Raw genomic sequence first — 18770 nt, 5'->3', positions numbered from 1 at the left:
CTAAAACTTTATCATGGCCGGTTCCGCACTTACTTTCGGATGTCTGTGGGACAATTCGAGGAGCTCCTTCAGATAGTGGCACCGCATCTTACGAGACAAACCACAAACTTCAGGGAACCAATTGATCCGGAGCAGCGTCTGGCAGTCTGCTTAAGGTGAGCTGTCCTCTTAAAAACATCAGCCCATAGAACACACACACAAGTAATCAGAAGATCCGTCATTTTTGCTGTGACGTCACCTTTGTTTCCTTGTATGTGATTGGCTGAAGCCTTTTTGTCGCCTCAAAAGTAAAAAAAAATCGACATCGAAGCGGAAAAAATAAAAGTCGTTTTTTCGCCTCAGCACATTCGCGTTCGGTGTGAAAGCACTCATTACACAAACAGCTGATCAAAAAATAAAACCATCGCGTGAATTATTCGCGCGTCAAAATCGCGTCCAGTGTGAAAGGACCTTAAGGGGCCCCTGGGCTTTACCTCTTGAGGGGCCCTTCCGGGGCTCGACAATAAGGACTGCCTGATTACCCGAGGCTAGTGTGAATGACGCTCGGGACAGTAAACGGAACGGTCACTTGCCCGATCGGGCCAGTGCTGTAGGGTGTGCGTTATATGTAGTCTATGATATCGTAATTGTTGATTTAACGATCTGATATTATCGAGTATGCATCTCACTTTACAACAAAAACACACCCATTCTGTGCACGCAGGCACTACGTGATGTAGTCTAGTAGATTAGGCTTGTGCACGTGATTTAGTCTTAATGCCTCAGAATTCAAATATGCCCCTGTATATATTTCATATTTATATAATTTAATATCTATGTTAACCAATATTACACACAGAGTGCCGTTTTTCTCCAAATATTAGGAACATGCACGATCACAAAACGAACATGATAAAAGCATGCTTTGTTAAATATTTAAATTCAAAAGCATCGATGTTTTACTATAGAATATGTGATACATTGATCATATTGATTTAATTTATCAGGACTCAAAATTAATCACACAGAAATAAATGTATATATTTTTTATTTGTTTATTTTTAACGCTTATGAAAATAGCCTGCTTAGTCAGTCGAGTCTGTTTCTCTTTATTTGTAGCCAATACGTCACATTTAGAATGAATGATAATATCTCAATTTTTATAAAAGCTCCCGAACAAAAACTACGTTACGTGGAGCTAAACTCTCGAGATGAGACTTATGACAGATAATATAAGTTACTAAATAAATACACGATTGTGATAGAGAATAAGAAGCTGACGTCTGATTTCTGTAAACGGTCACATTTACCATGTTTACTATGGTAATGTTAATGTTTAGCGTGCACAGTCTTTTGCATCATTTATAAATATTTCTCCCTTGTTTGGTGATTATAATTCACATCAGATCAAGTTATTGCAAAGACTCCTGCTGACTGAAAGTGAGTTTTGAGCTCAAATTTAAAAAAAAAAAAAAGTGTTTATTGCTGGTGTTATAGCTGTTATCTTTCTGATATGATCTGCAGCACTGAGCTTTCCAGACTCCGAGACACTACTCCTTTGTTCATAACCACTCCTCTAGCCCCAGCTGGCCCACTTTGGCCCAAGGTCAGACCAAAAAACCCTGGCCGTTTGCCCCGAGGAAGCCCCGACGAGGCATGAACAAGCCCTGGAAGTGACAGTGGAAATGCGACTGGCCCTGGCACGCACTAGCACGCCGGTTTGAGCTCGACAGTGGAAACACAGCTATTGTGTGTGGCCTATTGGACTGCACCATCTAGAGTTCCATGACAAAACTTTGGATTTGTCTGCTGTTTCAAATGCTTATGTCATTTTCATGTTGCTCAACATATATAATACTGGTTCTCTACTGAATAGTCTACCCCCTAAAACATTTAAGCATTAGATTAAAAACGGATGGACAGATAGATTATTAGAAAGGTTAGTAATATTACCTGCAGTGTGTCACATTTATGCCACTGTAAGTGACCATTTGAACACTTCTGAAATCATCCCTGACTCTCTCATCACTTATATTAGCAATGGACAGAGTGTTGTTTATGTATCCAGCCATACAACTGAGAAACACACAAAGAAGATTAAAAGACACACTTGTGCTGCTGCAAATATATTGATCACGCAGAAGTGAAATATCATGTTGAAATATCAACTCACTCAATGCCAGTAGCACTGCCGCTGGCACAAGGCCCATAGAAGTACTGGTAAACCAGTCGTGGAATAAAATCAGAGGATATACCAATGACCAGACCATTAGCAATGACTGCAAGCACACCAATCACCTCAAGCACATCCGTCCAAACACCTGAAATCATAAAAAAGAGTCATATATACACATCTTTTCCACGACCATTTTCCATCCTTTCTTGATGTTTGCTGCCATCTTTCGATTTCAAGTCTCTTTGCCAAGTTACATTATACTGTGACCGATTCATAGTCTGCACTGAAGTGTGCTGTTCAAACTGATAAAAGCAACTTAAAATGTGGTTGCAAGCAGCAATTAACAAGCACAAAATTGTGTACCTTTAAATCTCACCACACTGCTTTAAATGTACGGAGAATAGTCTTGTGATATCTGGCAAAACAGTTCAGAAGTTTTAAGCAAAAAGAGCAAATTTTCACATCTCCTGACCACTATGTGGCACTGTACTGAAACTGTACAGGTAACCTCAGATCATGTGTTGCTCAAAGTGTTCAAAGTGTTGCTGTCTATAGCCTCACGTCCACTTTGGAGTGCTTCGACAAATTAATTTGTGCATTATTTTGGAAATGGCATGACTGATCAACAAGGTTGATGTCAACTCAAAACCAATTGTGTGCATATCTGATTGCAGTCGAGATGCCTGACTGTCCATACAAGGTATCGCAACTGTTCACATAACCAATATCTATCTGGATACTTTAGATCGGGTGTAGGCCCTGTGTCTTACCTGTTGCCTGATGACAGTAACATTGCCCAAAGTTGCCCGACAACATTGCTCAAAAAGTTGCCCCATGTATAATCAGCCTTACAACATGTTGCCGTCAGGCAGGATTTTATTTCATCTTATGAGGAAGCAGCAGAAACGCATTAGGATGGAATGATCAACTTTATCCGTCTGCTGTCTCTTCTGGTTTCAAAACTCAAAGAGATGCGAATACTAACATTATACTCTCTTTTTCCACTTGACTTGCACTCTACAACAACAAGATTGTTTCTGCAAAGATATTCAGTATGTTTTTACAAAACATGCAAATGTCGGAGATGTTTATTTTTTTACGTGGCGCGATAACGTGAAAAATCGATGCTAAATCCAATCTGACAAACAGATTTTCAGGATTGCAATCTGAATAGGATTCCAAACCACATATGAATGTAGCTCAATCAGATTTGCAATTTCATGTAGTTCGTTGTCATCCAGACTATCAGATTTCAATCAGAATTGCAGAAAAAAAATCAGACTAGGAGGAGGAAAATTTCTAATTTACAGGAAAAAATAATGTATGGCGGAAAAAGCCATCATAGGGATCAACCTCATATTCTCTTACCAATATCACTGACCTTCGTTGGCACTAGTCTGCGCTCAAGGCTGACCATCTTAATGGCATCCAATCGGATCTCAATGATGTTGTTTAGAAGAGCCAGCAATGGAGCCAAAGGAAATGCAGCTACAAAGATGGTAGTGAAACTGAACTGGATCACTAAGGAGGGGAGAAAAGGACAGTGCAAAAATCAGATACTGTATGTTTGTGTTTCAAAGAAAACAAACGCTTTGTAATAAAAGATTTCATGCAAATCTCTACAACAATGCTAGGTTATTGTGTGTGGTTAGAGTGTGATTGCTAAGGTGTTTCAACGTGATCTCATGAGAATACGTGTGTATTTTTACGTTAAATGTGGTTCTACCATACGTACATTTCCTTACGTTTTCATGAACATAAAAACGTACAACTTTGACGTATTTATAGCAGTAAAACGTACAAATACTTACGTGTTAGCAGCTAAAAAACGTAAATAATCTAACGTAAAGTGTGAATGTATATGAATTCCCATGTATTAATATTAAAATCGTGGCTTTAATGATTTAAATCTGTTGTATTTAATGGTCATATCAATACATGTTTTTATTGAATTTATTGAAAGCAGTTTACTCATCTACTTAATGCTGCAAACTCCTTTCGGGGGATTACATAATGTTTTCTCCTATCCAATGACTGACAATACAACCATAGATACACAAAAGCACAGCATAAAACATCACATCCATTTTATTTGTTTGCTGTACTCCAGATCTTTAGAATCCAGATGTTTGCAAGGAACATATCCAAATTCAGCTCTTTATCAATCGATCTTCATCTTCATTCTCAGCAACAGCGACCGTCAAAGCCCGCGCTCGTTATTCGAATTTGAAAATAGCGCCAGTGCGCCACCCTCGAGAAACGTTACGACATGGTTTACGGCACTGATATCGAAATCTCATTGGTTCTAACCAAATTCGTCACAGATTGCGACATGCCGTGTTTCAGTTGATAGACATTTGAAAGCCAGTGCGCCTTCACGGAGAGAAGACAGATTCATAATTTCACGGATTAATAAATTAAATTCTGCTCTGTACCCTATAAAAACTTAGCTCCAGAAAGGACTGCGACTGGAACTCATTATCATTTGAACTACTTTTGGTACCACTTTTGAGATATTCGCAAAAAATAAAAGATTAACGTTACATTTGCTTGTCTGTTATTTGTTTATTTATAACAGTAACGTTATGTAGTTTTAAGAAATGGTTATGGGTAGGTTTAGGTGTAGGATTAACGTTAGTGGCTCAAAATAACGTTTTAATGTTATATTGTTGCTAAAATTGTGTTTTATTATGTTTTATTCTTTTAACATTCTTTATAAAATGGGTAGGTTAAGGTTCGGGTGGGGTTTAGGGATCTTACATTTATAAAAATAATTATAAAAAGGGAAAATATACATAAATATAAAAAAAATAATCAGATACGCATTGAAAAGCAGCTTCATGAGCAAATTTCTATGGATAACTGACTGGTCAGAGAATACGTTCTATCTGTACGTATTTGAGGTTGTTTTTACGTAAATTTAGATACGTATTGAACATGTAATTACATCCAGATAATACGTAAACGAAACTGTAAATACGTAAAGGCACATACGTATTGGTCAGTTGTAATTTATGTCTAAATATGTACGTTTTGATTGTGAGATCAGGCTGGGTGTTTTGAGTGGATGTTAGCTTACAATTATATGTTAGTTTGAGGGGTGTTTATTGCTGGCCCACATCAAAAGAGCACACCCCCAAGTCCAAGACAATTACAATTGTATCTTTAAGTATATTTTCAAGATCCGTACCCATTTCCAAGAACTCATTAAAGAGGCTGAAGCGATCGGTTTTAATCAGGCTGTAGTTTCTGTGGATTTCTTCGAGTTTGCAGTTCTCACAGAGTTCAGATCCTTCCTTGGCATACATACACTCCTTCTTATAGCATTTGAAACACCTTCTCCTAAATTTCTGGGTCTTTTTCCTCTTCAACCACCGATTAAACCAACTGTGGAACGAAGATACAAAGACACAAAGTTCATAAAGAAAATCTGCTTGATTCTGTTTCAGGTCCCTTAACTAAAACAAATGATTTTTATTTATCTTGCTTCCGCTAGTAAATGTGCATTCCTTTGTGTAACCAGTGTAGAAGTGACACTATTAAATGGCTCATAAGACGCAATTTCAAATTTTCGTTTCCCTTTGGAGTGTTACAAGCTGTTTGTGCATAGATAAGATCCCTAAAGTTGCAAAGACTAAAGTCTCAAATCCAAAGAGATATACTTTATAAAAGTTAAGAGTGTTCCACGTCCTCCTAAAATGCCTTATTTAACCCTCTGGAGTCTAAGGGTATTTTTGGGGCCTGGAGAAGTTTTGTCATGCCCTGACATTTGTTCTTTTTTTCAGTTGCTCATAAACATCTAAATGGCTAAAGTCTAATCTCACTGTAATCAGCACAAACTGGGCTATAATAATAATATGTGAGCAGCATGTATGTACATGATTGTGTTTTTGAGAAAAAAAAATGTTATGCGTGGTTAGAAACTAGAGCCCCAGATACAGATCCCCTGTAAAGACCTTGTGAGGAGCACCAGAGGAGCACCAGGACAAGATCACAGGAAACAGATGATTCTTCTGCACAATCTGACTTTGCTGCAGCCTGGAATTGAACTACTGGTTTCGTCTGGTCAGAGGAGAACTGGCCCCCCATCTGAGCCTGGTTTCTCCCAAGGTTTTTTTCTCCATTCTGTCATCGATGGAGTTTCGGTTCCTTGCCGCTGTCGCCTCTGGCTTGCTTAGTTGGGGTAACTTCATCTACAGCGATATCGTTGACTTGATTGCAAATAAATGCACAGACACTATTTAACTGAACAGAGATGACATCACTGAATCCAATGATGAACTGCCTTTAACTATCATTTTTGCATTATTGACACTGTTTTCCTAATGAATGTTGTTCAGTTGCTTTGACGCAATGTATTTTGTTTAAAGCGCTATATAAATAAAGGTGACTTTGACTTGACTTGACTTAGTGAAAAACTAAAAATGTTTAATCACTTGAATAAGGCCATACAACACATACAGAACATTGGTTCCCGGGAAATTTGAGAACTGGAGCATGTATACAGGGCCGTAGCTGGGGTCAGCAGGGACCCGGTGAAGGTTGTGCAGTGGGCCCTGTTTGAAATTGTTTAATTTGTATGTTCGTTCATTTTTATTTATTTGTGCTATTTACAAAGTGTTTTAGTTTTTTTTTTTCAAGTTTGTAGGTGTCAAGGTACAGAAACCGAATAATTAAATGTAAAATAGCTCTGGATAGTCTTCAGTGGAACAATGAAATATACAATCAAACCTACATTTATTCAGACACCTTAAACATTTCTCACATTATTACAGTTTATTTGCTATCGCTTGTAAAATGATTATAAAATATGACAAGAATTTAGAGTTAAACTGTGTCAGAACAAATTCGTCTTGATCATTAATAAGTAATAAGTGGTAATAAGCAATACATGGTGCTTTATAAGGTGCTGAATAATTTTTGGTCCCAGTTTTAGATAACTCTGTTAAGCTTTTCCGTGTCTTGTGTTTTGATGCTTTAGTTTTAATGGTAATAATGCTTAAAAAAATGTGAAAAAGATAAGCTGTCGTGACGATGCGCAGCAGTGGCCCGTCAACTGTCCTGAGCATCTTTTTAGGCTGGCCTCAGCTAGTCGGTTGAGATCGTGTGGGGCCCCCCCTCAGCCGTGGACCCCTATAATCGTCACCACCTTGCACCCCACTAGCGACAGCCCTGCTTGTAGCCTAGAATTTTTCTTTCTAAATTATGTGAAAATCATCTTGTTTACTCACTTACAGAAAACAATATATTGATTTAAATATTACTGATTTATAAACATCACTGTGTGGGAAGATTTGCATAATGCTGCCCAAATGTTCATGCAAAGAAAGGAGGCGTAACTTTGATTCTTGCTGTTGCCGCTGCTGCCATGTTGTGGAGTCACTGTGTGTTTTGTCGTGAAAGTGAAACTACTTTTTGTTTGACCTTCCAAATGAGGACACAACTAGAAATCAGTGTTTAAGTTTTATTTACAGCACTGTTCCAGAACAGTTCAACCCAAATATTCAGATATGTGCAACGCAATTTACAGAGGACTGTTTCCTGATCCTGGGAGAGAAGACTACAATGCCGTCTGTGCACAAAGGTTTCCATAAAGTGGGGCAGTTCCAACTTTGCAAGGACATTCTGGCACTTCTGACTCACAGCCTGTAAGTATGTTTTTATATTTTAAGGATTCGCCTCTGATGATTCAAACGTGAGATTTGAGCAGTGTAGAGTAGCGCTTATTTTTGTTGTTTCTCCGATCACAAATGCAGACATGGTTTTATGTTTACACGGCGCAAAACGCAACCCAACGTATAAAAAAGACAGTATAAGTCATTACAATGAGTAATTATGTCCCAACTGCATGCAACAAATGCCTTGTTTGTAATGGGTTTTATTAGTTTTGTCTCGTCGCGTGGGGGGAATCAGCATCAAAGTATGATAATAGGGGAGTAACATTTCCATCATGCTGGAGGTATTCGTCCAATCATAGTGCACAGATAGCTGGCCAATCAGAGCACACTTCGCTTTTCAGAGCAAAGATCTTTGATGAAAAATCAATGCGTTTCAGAAAGGCAGGGCATAGAGGAGCAACAATAATTTATATTATGTGGAAAATAATGTGTTTTTTTAACCTTAAACCACATAAACACCATTACATTACACCAAATACACAAAATAATGTACTTTTTAAAAACGTCTTTCAGTTTTGAACAAGTTATTGTTTTCCAGCCTCAGTGTTAAATAATGAAAAGCAAATAAAAAAAGTTCTACTTACGGACCAGAATATTCAAAGATATTGTTGAAGGTCTGTTTAAGTACCATGATAACAGACATCTGAATGAACAAATCTGTGAGACAGCCACTTGGGTGACACTGAATTGAAAAGGATGATTTTTTAGCAATTATAAAATTAGCAAGAAAGAGTGAAACACAGAACACAGTAATGCATTTTTTATAGCACACTGTAGAGAAAATGATAACAGCCACACCTCTTCCAGTCTCCATATGCCAGATATCCTCACATACCCTCCGGGATGACCATTGATCCTAAAACACAAAAGAATGTCCAGTGCTCACTATTACTTTGCTCTTTGGTTTAAGTACATTTTTATTCCAGTAAAACTGTTAGAAATTAAGATTATTTGTGCTGTATCTGGCATAGACTGATAATATAATATAATATAATATAATATAATATAATATAATATAATATAATATAATATAATATAATATAATATATGTAAAAATATAACTTTTCAATTTTTCCAGGCTACCTTCCCAGAAAGAACGCTGTGTATATGAGAGAGGAGAACATTGTAAAGAACTGGAATGTGAACATCTTGACTGTGAAACTCCTTTCAATGGCAGCATGGGAGTGCTTATTCTCTGTAAGCAAGGAAAAAAAGCATGTATATAATGAACAAATATGGTTTACAGTCAAAATGTTTGGTAATTAAATCCAAAAACCTTGCTCCACTGACCTATTTCACTCAGCTTCATAGCTACTGTACAATTGACCTGCATAAAATAATTGTACATGGTTACAACTTTTGTCATCAGACGAAAAGAGGCAAATGCTCCGATATTCCAAAACCATGGTTCTGTCCAGACTTGTTTAAATAGGATATACATCAAAACGAGACTTTATTAAAACTAAATTAAGACAACCATCTGTTCTCTGACAGAGGTTTGTGAGCTTTTACCCGAGTCATGACGGTGATGGTGATGTAGTGAAGCACGGCTCCGAGCATCACAGCAACTGTTTGTGAATTCTCAGTAATGACATTCCAAGAACTGTTTTCAGCCAGCAGCACAGTTGCAATCACTCGACACACAACCAGGACATGAGTCAGACCAATGATGACCAGCAACTGAAGACACAGCACCACAGAAACCAGTTAAACCATGCGTATATGAATTAAAACTTTTTTATGAGAGTAAAGTCACCTCCGCACGCCATCAGTTTCTTACCATGAGAGTGACTAAAACCAGTACTATAGTGGAGCGCAGATAAGAGTGCCTGTCCATCTTGGGTTCACACTGTGCATTATTTACAATCTCCAGAATCAGCTCCTCCTGCGTGATCCAAGGACATACACAATCACATGTTATAAAACCACACTAAATGTTTCATATTTGTAGTTCCTGAGAAGGGAACGAGACGCTGCATCATCAAATCAACACAGCATCGGGAGTTCCCTCGAAGGGGAACTGCATTACTTTCATTTGTTTACCTTACGCATCAGGGCCCGGTTCCCCAAAACGTTCTTATCGCTAAGTAGTTCTTAACCTATTCCTTAACCTCTCTCTTAACCTTATGGCACGGTTCCCGACACGTTCGTACGCTAAGTATATCTTCTGTAAGTCACACTTTCGTAAGGTTGGTCTGGACCATTCGTAGCTCTCTCTTAGTGTTATTTGAGCTCATGACGCTACTGTACAGCAGTCTTTAGAAACCAGTGCAGCGAAGTACAAGTAAAACTATGATATGTTGACAATTTTGTGGCTCAACAATGATTTTCTGTTATTTTTTAAGACTCATAATAACTCATAATAAGACTCATGAAGTTGACTTTATGTGGTTACAGAACTAATAAGGTGGTAATTAGCCTAGGCTTTTTCGTATTGTAATTAAAGCGAATTGGCAATCATTTTTTTGATAATTAAAATCTGGCAAACACCTGGTAGATGGCACACTCATCCCTATCGGTAATCCATCAGTGATTGATCGGGAGGAAATATCGCGAAAGGGATACGCGACCATAAACATGCAGGTTATAGTGGACCATAGGAGTGTGATCTTCGACTTGGTGGCAAGGTCCAGCAACACTTCAAGTTCCCTGACGAGAAGCTTGGTGCCCTTGTTTACGTTGCTTCCCCAGCATATTTTGTATCTAACTCTCTCTCTCTCTGTTCATTGTAGATAGGTTGTTTTTTATTAAAAACATAAACCAGTTGCAATCAATACCGCATTAAACAGAAGTAACTGCAGCTGCTTGCCAATCAATTCTGATTGTAAAGTACCTTGCCATTAATATAAAAGTGTATTATATAATTTTCATAAGTCGTTAAACCCATGTCAAAAAGCGGCACAACGGGATAAGGAGGGTGGATGGTTAGCGAGGGATACCCGGTTCGTCTAACCGTCACAACATAGCCTATCGTGTGAACATATTACTGACCATTTGATAATTTAATTTATAGTCTATATTCTACTGATAACTTAAACTATGTTAAAATAAATGTTACTGTAATAATTTGAGGAATGTGACATTTGCATAGAAAGTGTTGTCTTTCTTAACGCTGTAATGCACCTTCATGTGAAGTGGAAAATCGATTCATGAGCAAATTCAGCACCTTCACTCGGGACAGCGCTCTTGTAACGTAAGAGGCAGCGTGCTAAGAAGCTTCCTAAGGGACACTTCGGGGAACACACTTAGAAACATCAACAACTTTGGTAAGATATATCTTTCGATGTCTTCTTAGCGCGCTAAGAGTGAAAGTTATCGGGGAACCGGGCCCAGATCAAGATGTCTTTAAATCTTTGCATGTATTTGAAAATTATCTTTAGAAACAATTTTTCTATATTCATCTATATTCACTTCTATATTCCCAGATCAAGATGTCTTTAAATCTTTGCATGTATTTGAAAATTATCTTTAGAAACAATTTTTCTATATTCATACTTTCATAGATATTTTTGAGCACCTAACCAACCCCATCCTCAACCTAACCATTGCAAGTCTTTTTAAGCCATGCGCTAAAAGTTTTAAAGTCTGAAAATTAGCGGAGCCAATGCTGTTCTAACTTAATAAAAAGCATCAATGTATTTAATGTTGGTTGTTATTGAGACTGTTGTTCATACCTCTTCCTCACACCAGTCAAAGACCTTCCATGCACACACGTAAGAGGATCTGTGACGCTTCCAGAACTCCAGAAACACAGTAGCTGCACACAAGACATTAACATCTGACACATAACACTGACTCACTTCAACTCAAATGTGGTTAGAGCTGTTGAACTTACCCCACACTGCCATGAACATGGCGAACGCCACTGTTCCCTCATTATCAAACAGAAGGCTCACCTGCAAGACACATATTGCAATAGTTTAACCTTTATTTTCAAAGGGGCCCATGCAGCTAACAAGGAACATTTTCAAGAACAAGATTCTTTTAAAGTTTTGAATAAACGTTCTTCCAGGAACACTAATAGAACTTTCAAAGCAAAGTAATGTGTTCTAAAAAACAAACAAACAAACAAAAAACATTTATACATGTGTCAGACATTACTATTTACTACTTGTTTCCGAGCTTTTGTTAATATACAGTCATTATTCAAATGGTGCAGCCCATTGGTTTTAACTGCTTTGGCAGCCAGTTGCAGCGTGCTCACAAACCCTCCACCTCCCCAGCTCCACCTGTTCAGATCTGCTAAGGAGTTATTTCATATGTGTTATGTAGCAACACATGTTAATATGTAGCAATGAGTTAAAGCCCTGATGTAAATCATGTGAAAGGGCATTGAATGCTTCTGGTAAGTGGGTGTCATGGTATACTGCATATGTTTGGATATGTAAATATGTGACTGTGTCAGTGCCCAGTAAATGGAAAAAAAGTACAGTACCTTTGCATACATGCAGGTGTCAGAAAGCTCCCACACTCGGCATGTTTTATCACACAGAGGGCACATAATTACATTTGACTGGCACACCTCTTTTCTGTGTACACACACACACACACACACACACACAAACAGACCAACTGGTTTTACTTCAGGACCCATAATTTACATTAGATATTAAATGGCAAACCAATGCTTTCTTTCTTTCTTTTTTGTTTGTTTGTTTGTTAATTGAACAAAAGACAACAAAGATATCCTTAACATCAAACACTGACATTTATTAATATTAGGTTACTCACATGAGAGGACTTGAGTTGTAAAAAGCTAAGCCGTACAGGAACACAACGACACCAATTAGAGAAGCAGGAATCAAGAGAAATGTGTACCAGCCCAGCCACAGGAAATACAGAGCCACCTTCTCACCGAGGTAGTTTCTGACAATACACAGTAAATCCATCAAGAAAACTTCAAATATACTTTCAATTCATGCCAGAATGAGAGTAAGTCTCTAGCAAACAGAAGGGAATGAGTGAAATCAGAGAACCTGACGTTAGTTATGGGTTGCCCTTTGAAACAAGCAGACCATCGAGCCCAGCTCTGCTTCAATTCCTTTTGCTCCCTTTTCTAAAAGTTAAAGGGCACAAATTAATGCTATTTTTGTTTATTTTTTGTTTATCCAAGCTTAAAAAAAATAAACTACAAAATATTTTTTTCAGTAATTTAATATTGACTGAAAAAAAATTATGGGTATAAAAATAACAACCTGAATGATCCCTTTCATTCTGATAACAGCGAAACGTTCACACTCTTTTCTGTATGATCATTTTTGATCGTATATACAGGTAAGAGTAATGCATCATTTGAAACGTTGAAAATGGTTTACTTTCATTTGTATACACTTGCAACTACAATAAAACACTTGTGCTTTTGTAAAATTAATAAGACAAACAAGGTGTGCTCTGTCTCCTTGAACTTCTTTCTGAAATGTGCCACACAAAACGAAGTAGGTCATACTGAAACAAATACTCTCTGATAAAGTAATTCACATGAAACCAACACAAGGTCCAGTCTTTCCCGTCTGAGCTCATTACTGTGTAATGTGTTATACCCAACTCTGGTCAACAGATCATTTCCCTGCAGTGCTTTGAGTACAAAATGATGAAACATGTACAATCATCAGCCTAAGACACAGTTAAATACATCTGCATATAATTAATCTGGAGTGTGGACTCTGTATGACAGATGTAGAAAATGCTGTGAGCGAGAGGATATAAAATAAAATCAAACCTCGTGTAAACAAAAGTGCGTCTCAAAAACATTTTTTTTCATGAGATCTGGCAGATATTCTGAAACACCTAAGAGAGAGGAAAACAGGAGAAGGCACTTCTGGAGAAGTCATACAAAGGCTAGCATAATACAGTAATGTACTGAAAATTAATATGCAATGAATGTGCAGTCTAGCAATCAAACAGTTACTCACCATCTGATTCAATGTATGTGTGATTCAGAATGAAATCAACGATACGAATCCTAAAACAGAGCCACAGTATATTAATGTGTGATATAATGTATCGGCCAGGAATCTGTCAGTTGGTTGATATTTATGCATTTATGCATTTAGCAGACGCTTTGGCTTACAGTGCATTCAGGCTACCAATTTTTACCTATCATGTGCTCCCGGGGAATCGAACCCACAACCTTGCGCTTGATAACGCAGTGCTCTACCAATTGAGCTACAGGAGCACACAGGATATACACTGAACCGTAAACTACAAAATTATGCAAATCACAAATTGCATTTGTTAAAAGCTTCAACTCTATGCTTTTGCCTCCTGAGGTCTTCAAACGGTCAGAGAGCTGTTTGTGTGATGTCCTGGAAGTGTTTTTCAGGGTGTGTTGGTGTACATGTATTACCTGGTTGACTGAGGTATGGTTCCCTGCTGCTCACAGCTCCAGTTACAGGCGTCAGACACTTTCAAGAGATACCGGTAAGTCTCGAAAATATTGTGTGGTGCTCGGATGCAATAAAACACCTTGTCATCATCATCTCCAAGTTTCTTAAATAAAAGAAAAAAATCACCAATAACAAAGAGTAAAGCACACATATTTGACAATAGTTATGGAGCTTGATTATTAGTACCAATCCCCAAACAATATAATAAAGCAGTGCCATTTATATAGTTTTGAACTCTAATTGTCCTAATAAAAGTAATATTTCTAGTGGTATATTTAAGCACTGCCAAGTCTTGCTAACTTGCTAGACCAATGTTTGAGCAATGAAACTGTGTAAAAGAGAACCGCAGTTTTACACTGACACAGCAGTTACACAAGGTTTTCAACCCGTTTATAGGGAAACAACAACTACTTACACTTCCATATAAAAAAAGTGGGATATTCTCTTCTTGTATCAAGACATTAAATATGTACTACATTTAAAAATACCTGAAGCAAGAACTCAAAACTGGAAAAACTCACTTACATATACTTTTAATTTCTTCTTCTTTAATTTTTCAATGAAAGCTGTCTGCTTTCTGAAGATGTGGTTGTTCTTGTCCTCTGAGATTTTTGCCACTAGAACATAATCGAAGGTCAGAGGAGGATGCTGACGTCCAGAAGAAAAACAAAGTGTTGTTAAGAAATTATTATATTAGCATAAAAACATGTACACTTACACATACCAGTTATATAAATGCATACAATTATATAACATTCACCTCATTGTAATGACTTTCCTTTGTGTATATGTGCTATAAACAATTTAATCATGTACAGTGGGATATAAAATGAGACCACAATATATATATATATATATATATTATTTTTATATCAGATTTTCTTTTCTTTGCAATGATCCAAAACATATAGTATTAAAAACATTCTCAAATCACACTGAAGGCTCATCATTTTTCATGTCAGACCAAAGGCCATATATTTTCCAATCCTTTGTTCCACTGACAATATAAATATGTATTCAATTAAAAGATGCATTTTCACCATTGGTGAGCTACAGGTCTTACCACTGGGGGCATTGGAGGGATTTCAATGCCATTCTCATTCACAACTCCGAAGGTTTCCAAAAAGTCAATGCTCCCCTGCAACAACACGATATATACAGTTCAGAGCAATCACCTCATTTACAAGAAGATAAACAGGTGGAGATATAGTCATGTTCTTAACACGGTAAGAGTGTAAAAAAAAGACTATTGTAAAGAATGTTAAAAGACATTTCAGCTATTTTTGGCACAGAAATGCCCTTTAGATCAGTATCAAACTCGTCCATTTACATTTCAATCAGTTTCTGACCTTGCATTCTCACTCTAATGTGAAATAATGACACAGATGCAGCTCTGTGCACATTACCAACAGCTGAAATAAAAATGAACACATTTGGGAAAGTTCTGGGAAGCTCTGAATAACCACCCACAATCTCCTGACTGATCTTAAAGATGGTTGTGAAACCAAGTAACCTTTCTTAAGAGTATACCCACGAATGCCAGAAATACCTTCATGCTGACTAAAGTTATCAATTCATGGGGGTTCACGTCATTTCTGCTTTTTAATAGCTGTTGTATAGTCCACATACCTAGATACGAGCCACTGTGTCAATGCAAGTTCTCTCCATCGAATCAGAGGAGCTCAGAGCTGTGTAAACGTCCCACAGCAACACAACAATAGCAAGTGTTTTGATTGGTAATGAAAGACGACAGAGCGTTTTGTGATGCTTGGCGTGACCTAAACACAGGTACTGTGTCTATAGATACTGCTTCTCCATGACAGCTGCTGCAGACAAATAAACCTGCTTCAGGCCGTCAATCAAACCTTGATCTCCGTGATCTTCAGCCTCTTCATGGGTTAGTGGAGGTTACTTCCCTTACCTTCACAACACACTAGGTCCTCAGTCCGGGTGATATTTGCTTTATCTTTATCTATATTAAACTTTAGCTGTTGCTCTAAAACACCACAATGAGGGAAAATCATTGTTAGTGAGATCAATGTTGCATGAGCTTAATATTGCCTTGCTCACACTGATTTGTTCACAAACTATTTCTGTAATCTTTTCATTCGTGTCACAAAAGCAAAACAAAACTCATTCTGTAGTGAATCACTGGTAACAAGGAACCACTCTGTGGTTATTAAAACTATATATAAAATTCATCTGGCACTGGCAGGCACATTAAACATCTATATTTCCATATTTTGATCAGACATCCTTCCTGGAGCTTAATTCCTGCAGACACAACATGTCTTCAAGTCACAGGTTCTGTTGGCTCTCAGTTTTCATGCTTTAGGTGAAGCACTAAGAAGAGCTGGTCAGTGACACAGGTGTCAGGAGGGGGTCTCTCACCTGTCTCCGGGGGCTCAGTGTCCGGTTCATCTTCTTGGCTCCAGGTGTGTGACAGCTGCGCCGGATTCACGTCCAGACGAATCTTTAATCATTCGCCATTACAGAGCTAAGCGTTCCCACAGAAGATACATGCGAAACTCAGACTGACTTCCGTGCTGTGACAAGGAACTAAACGGCTATTGTTGGCTTCACTGACACTAAAGCAGAGGAATGCGGCCGGATTACTCTGTCGTGACGTCACGAAACGTGCGCTTGCGTCGGATAACAAAACTCATCATAAGAGCGCAATAACCCAAACAGATGCGTCTAGAGAAGTTCCTGTTATCTTTTCTATTAAAACAACAACGACAACAATTCTGTAAGTCACTAAAGAAAAATAAAGGATATATCTATATATATATATATGTGTGTGTGTGTGTGTGTGTGTGTGTGTGCGCGCGCGCGTAGAAAATTCCGTTAATTTACCCTTAGGAATGATCGCGTTCATCCTGTGGCCCCGACGACAGTTTATTGTAAATGAAAATCATAACCCAAGTCCCTTTCTGAATCTGCGTGCACTTAGAGGTGTGGCCAACAGGTGGAAGCACGCGCTCTGTTAAACCTCTGTTAAGGGCTGTGCAGCCGCTGCAGCGGTGTGTGTGTGTGTGTGTGTGTGTGTGTGTGTGTGTGTGTGTGTGTGTGTGTGTGTGTGTGTGTGTTCATTTATTCATCCATACTTGTTTGTTTGATTCTTATTTATTTAGTTTGTTACCTATTGAAACTTTACAAAAGCATCTTACATCACTATAATTCAATTCAAGTTTATTTGTATAGTGCTTATTATGATACAAATCTTTGCAAAGCAACTTTACAGAAAATTAATGTTTCTATATTATTTAGTGGTAGTGGTGACTCATTTTGCATACATATGATAAACATTTTCTGAAAGATCAAGTAAATATGTAATCAAACAGATGATAAACCCTATGAACAGCAGTTATTATATGATGCAAACACACTTATGGCAGAATGTGGAAGTTGTGTTTGTTGTTTCAGGGTCAGCATCATCTCTTCTCAGCTCTTCTGGATCCAGACTGAAGCAAAAACAGAGACACAAACAGCAGAATTCATTAGTTTAACCCAAGCTAAAGATTAATAATGTGCATTTGATCAACTGCAGTTTAAGATTATGAGATGCATTATTTGAATGCTTGACCAAAGAGATGTGTTTTAATCTAGATTTAAACAGAGAGAGTGTGTCCCGAACATTATCAGGAAGGCTATTCCAGAATATAACAAAAGCACCCTGATACTTACACTTTCATCATTACACACTAGTGAACTGTGTTTATTAATTTAATATTTTAATATTGATTTATTACCTATCATCTATCAAGACCAAGTACACATGAATAGTTGTTTACATCCTTACACTCCACACTTTCTATACTCAAAAAAATCATATATATTTGTTAGGTTTAAAGGGGAACGCGACTAAAAACCTTTGAGAGGCACTAGTTAGCCCGTGTTCCAGGCCACATTTAAAGGAGTTAGTTTTGATTCGGGTGTTAGTAGCTGTTCTCGTGTTACTTATGGTCTCTTATTGTTGCTGTTGTTCAACATATGCAATGTGTTGTGTATAATGATTAACACAAGCTAAGAAAACAAAGCATTCGAACATATGAAAATGAATGTAACTTTAGTTAATTAAAAAGCAGTAGAACATGTATTTTGACAAATGTAGTAAAGTTAAGTTATTTGACCAAAACCAACTAAACAGATTTATTTCTTTATTATTTTTGCTGAAGGCTGGCTTAATCTTGTTATTTCTCTGAATATGTGTCTTATAACTTACAAGTAACTGGATTGATGTTTCACTGGCTTTATAATTATGTGAGCTCAAATGACATGTATCACGATCTCCTCTATAATCTTCTGATTAAACATAACCTGCTCTTGTCCTATTACTGTGGTCCCACCCCTGAAGAAAGGCGTCTGCTCTGAGGAATGATGGATCCCAGATTGCTGAAGTGAAGGTTTGGGAAATGGGCAGCTCTGTTTCTGTCCCGCTGCCACACCCAGACAGAAGTGTGTGTGTGAAGGGCTGTGGTAACCACTTGAAGGGTGGCCCCGGCCAGAAGAGTCTATACTGGGACACACGGGCTCCTGGTGGGGCTGGGA

The 18770-nt window shown here is 37.8% G+C and overlaps 1 protein-coding gene across 2 annotated transcripts; it reads right to left on the bottom strand.

The window, feature by feature from the left end:
- Positions 1–1846: 1846 nt before the first annotated feature.
- Positions 1847–16870, bottom strand: LOC132124631 (anoctamin-9-like). 2 transcript variants are annotated; one of them, XM_059535740.1, is made up of 21 exons: positions 16611–16869; positions 15283–15357; positions 14745–14867; positions 14180–14322; positions 13746–13795; positions 13553–13620; positions 12810–12889; positions 12565–12699; positions 12269–12362; positions 11669–11729; positions 11508–11590; positions 9614–9718; positions 9346–9513; positions 9124–9160; positions 8917–9028; positions 8632–8689; positions 8418–8515; positions 5346–5542; positions 3524–3676; positions 2153–2300; positions 1847–2055 (listed from the first exon to the last, which is right to left on the bottom strand). In XM_059535740.1, exons 1-21 carry the CDS (start codon positions 16638–16640, stop codon positions 1929–1931), a joined length of 2145 nt encoding a protein of 714 aa, XP_059391723.1. In that variant the 5' UTR covers positions 16641–16869; the 3' UTR covers positions 1847–1928. The 2 variants fall into 2 exon arrangements, 1 of the variants encoding a protein (XP_059391723.1); XR_009426790.1 differs by having other exon boundaries at positions 1930–2055; positions 3537–3676; positions 16611–16870.
- Between the last annotated feature and the right edge of the window lie 1900 nt (positions 16871–18770).

Source organism: Carassius carassius, chromosome 43 (genome assembly GCF_963082965.1).
Source record: "Carassius carassius chromosome 43, fCarCar2.1, whole genome shotgun sequence".
Classification (NCBI taxonomy): domain Eukaryota; kingdom Metazoa; phylum Chordata; class Actinopteri; order Cypriniformes; family Cyprinidae; genus Carassius; species Carassius carassius.
The sequence above is the reverse complement of the archived record's forward strand: the minus strand, read 5'-3'. Positions and strand labels throughout refer to the sequence as shown.

What these genes read in the sequence shown, in the direction of transcription:
- LOC132124631 (XM_059535740.1), bottom strand. Translation starts at nt 16,640, where the DNA reads ATGAACCGGACACTGAGCCCCCGGAGACAG. An exon ending in CATGTTCATGGCAGTGTGGG is followed by an intron (nt 11,591 to 11,668) that starts GTAAGTTCAACA and finishes TCTTGTGTGCAG; the next exon opens with CTACTGTGTTTCTGGAGTTC. An exon ending in GGCAGTGCTACTGGCATTGA is followed by an intron (nt 2,056 to 2,152) that starts GTGAGTTGATAT and finishes TGTGTTTCTCAG; the next exon opens with TTGTATGGCTGGATACATAA.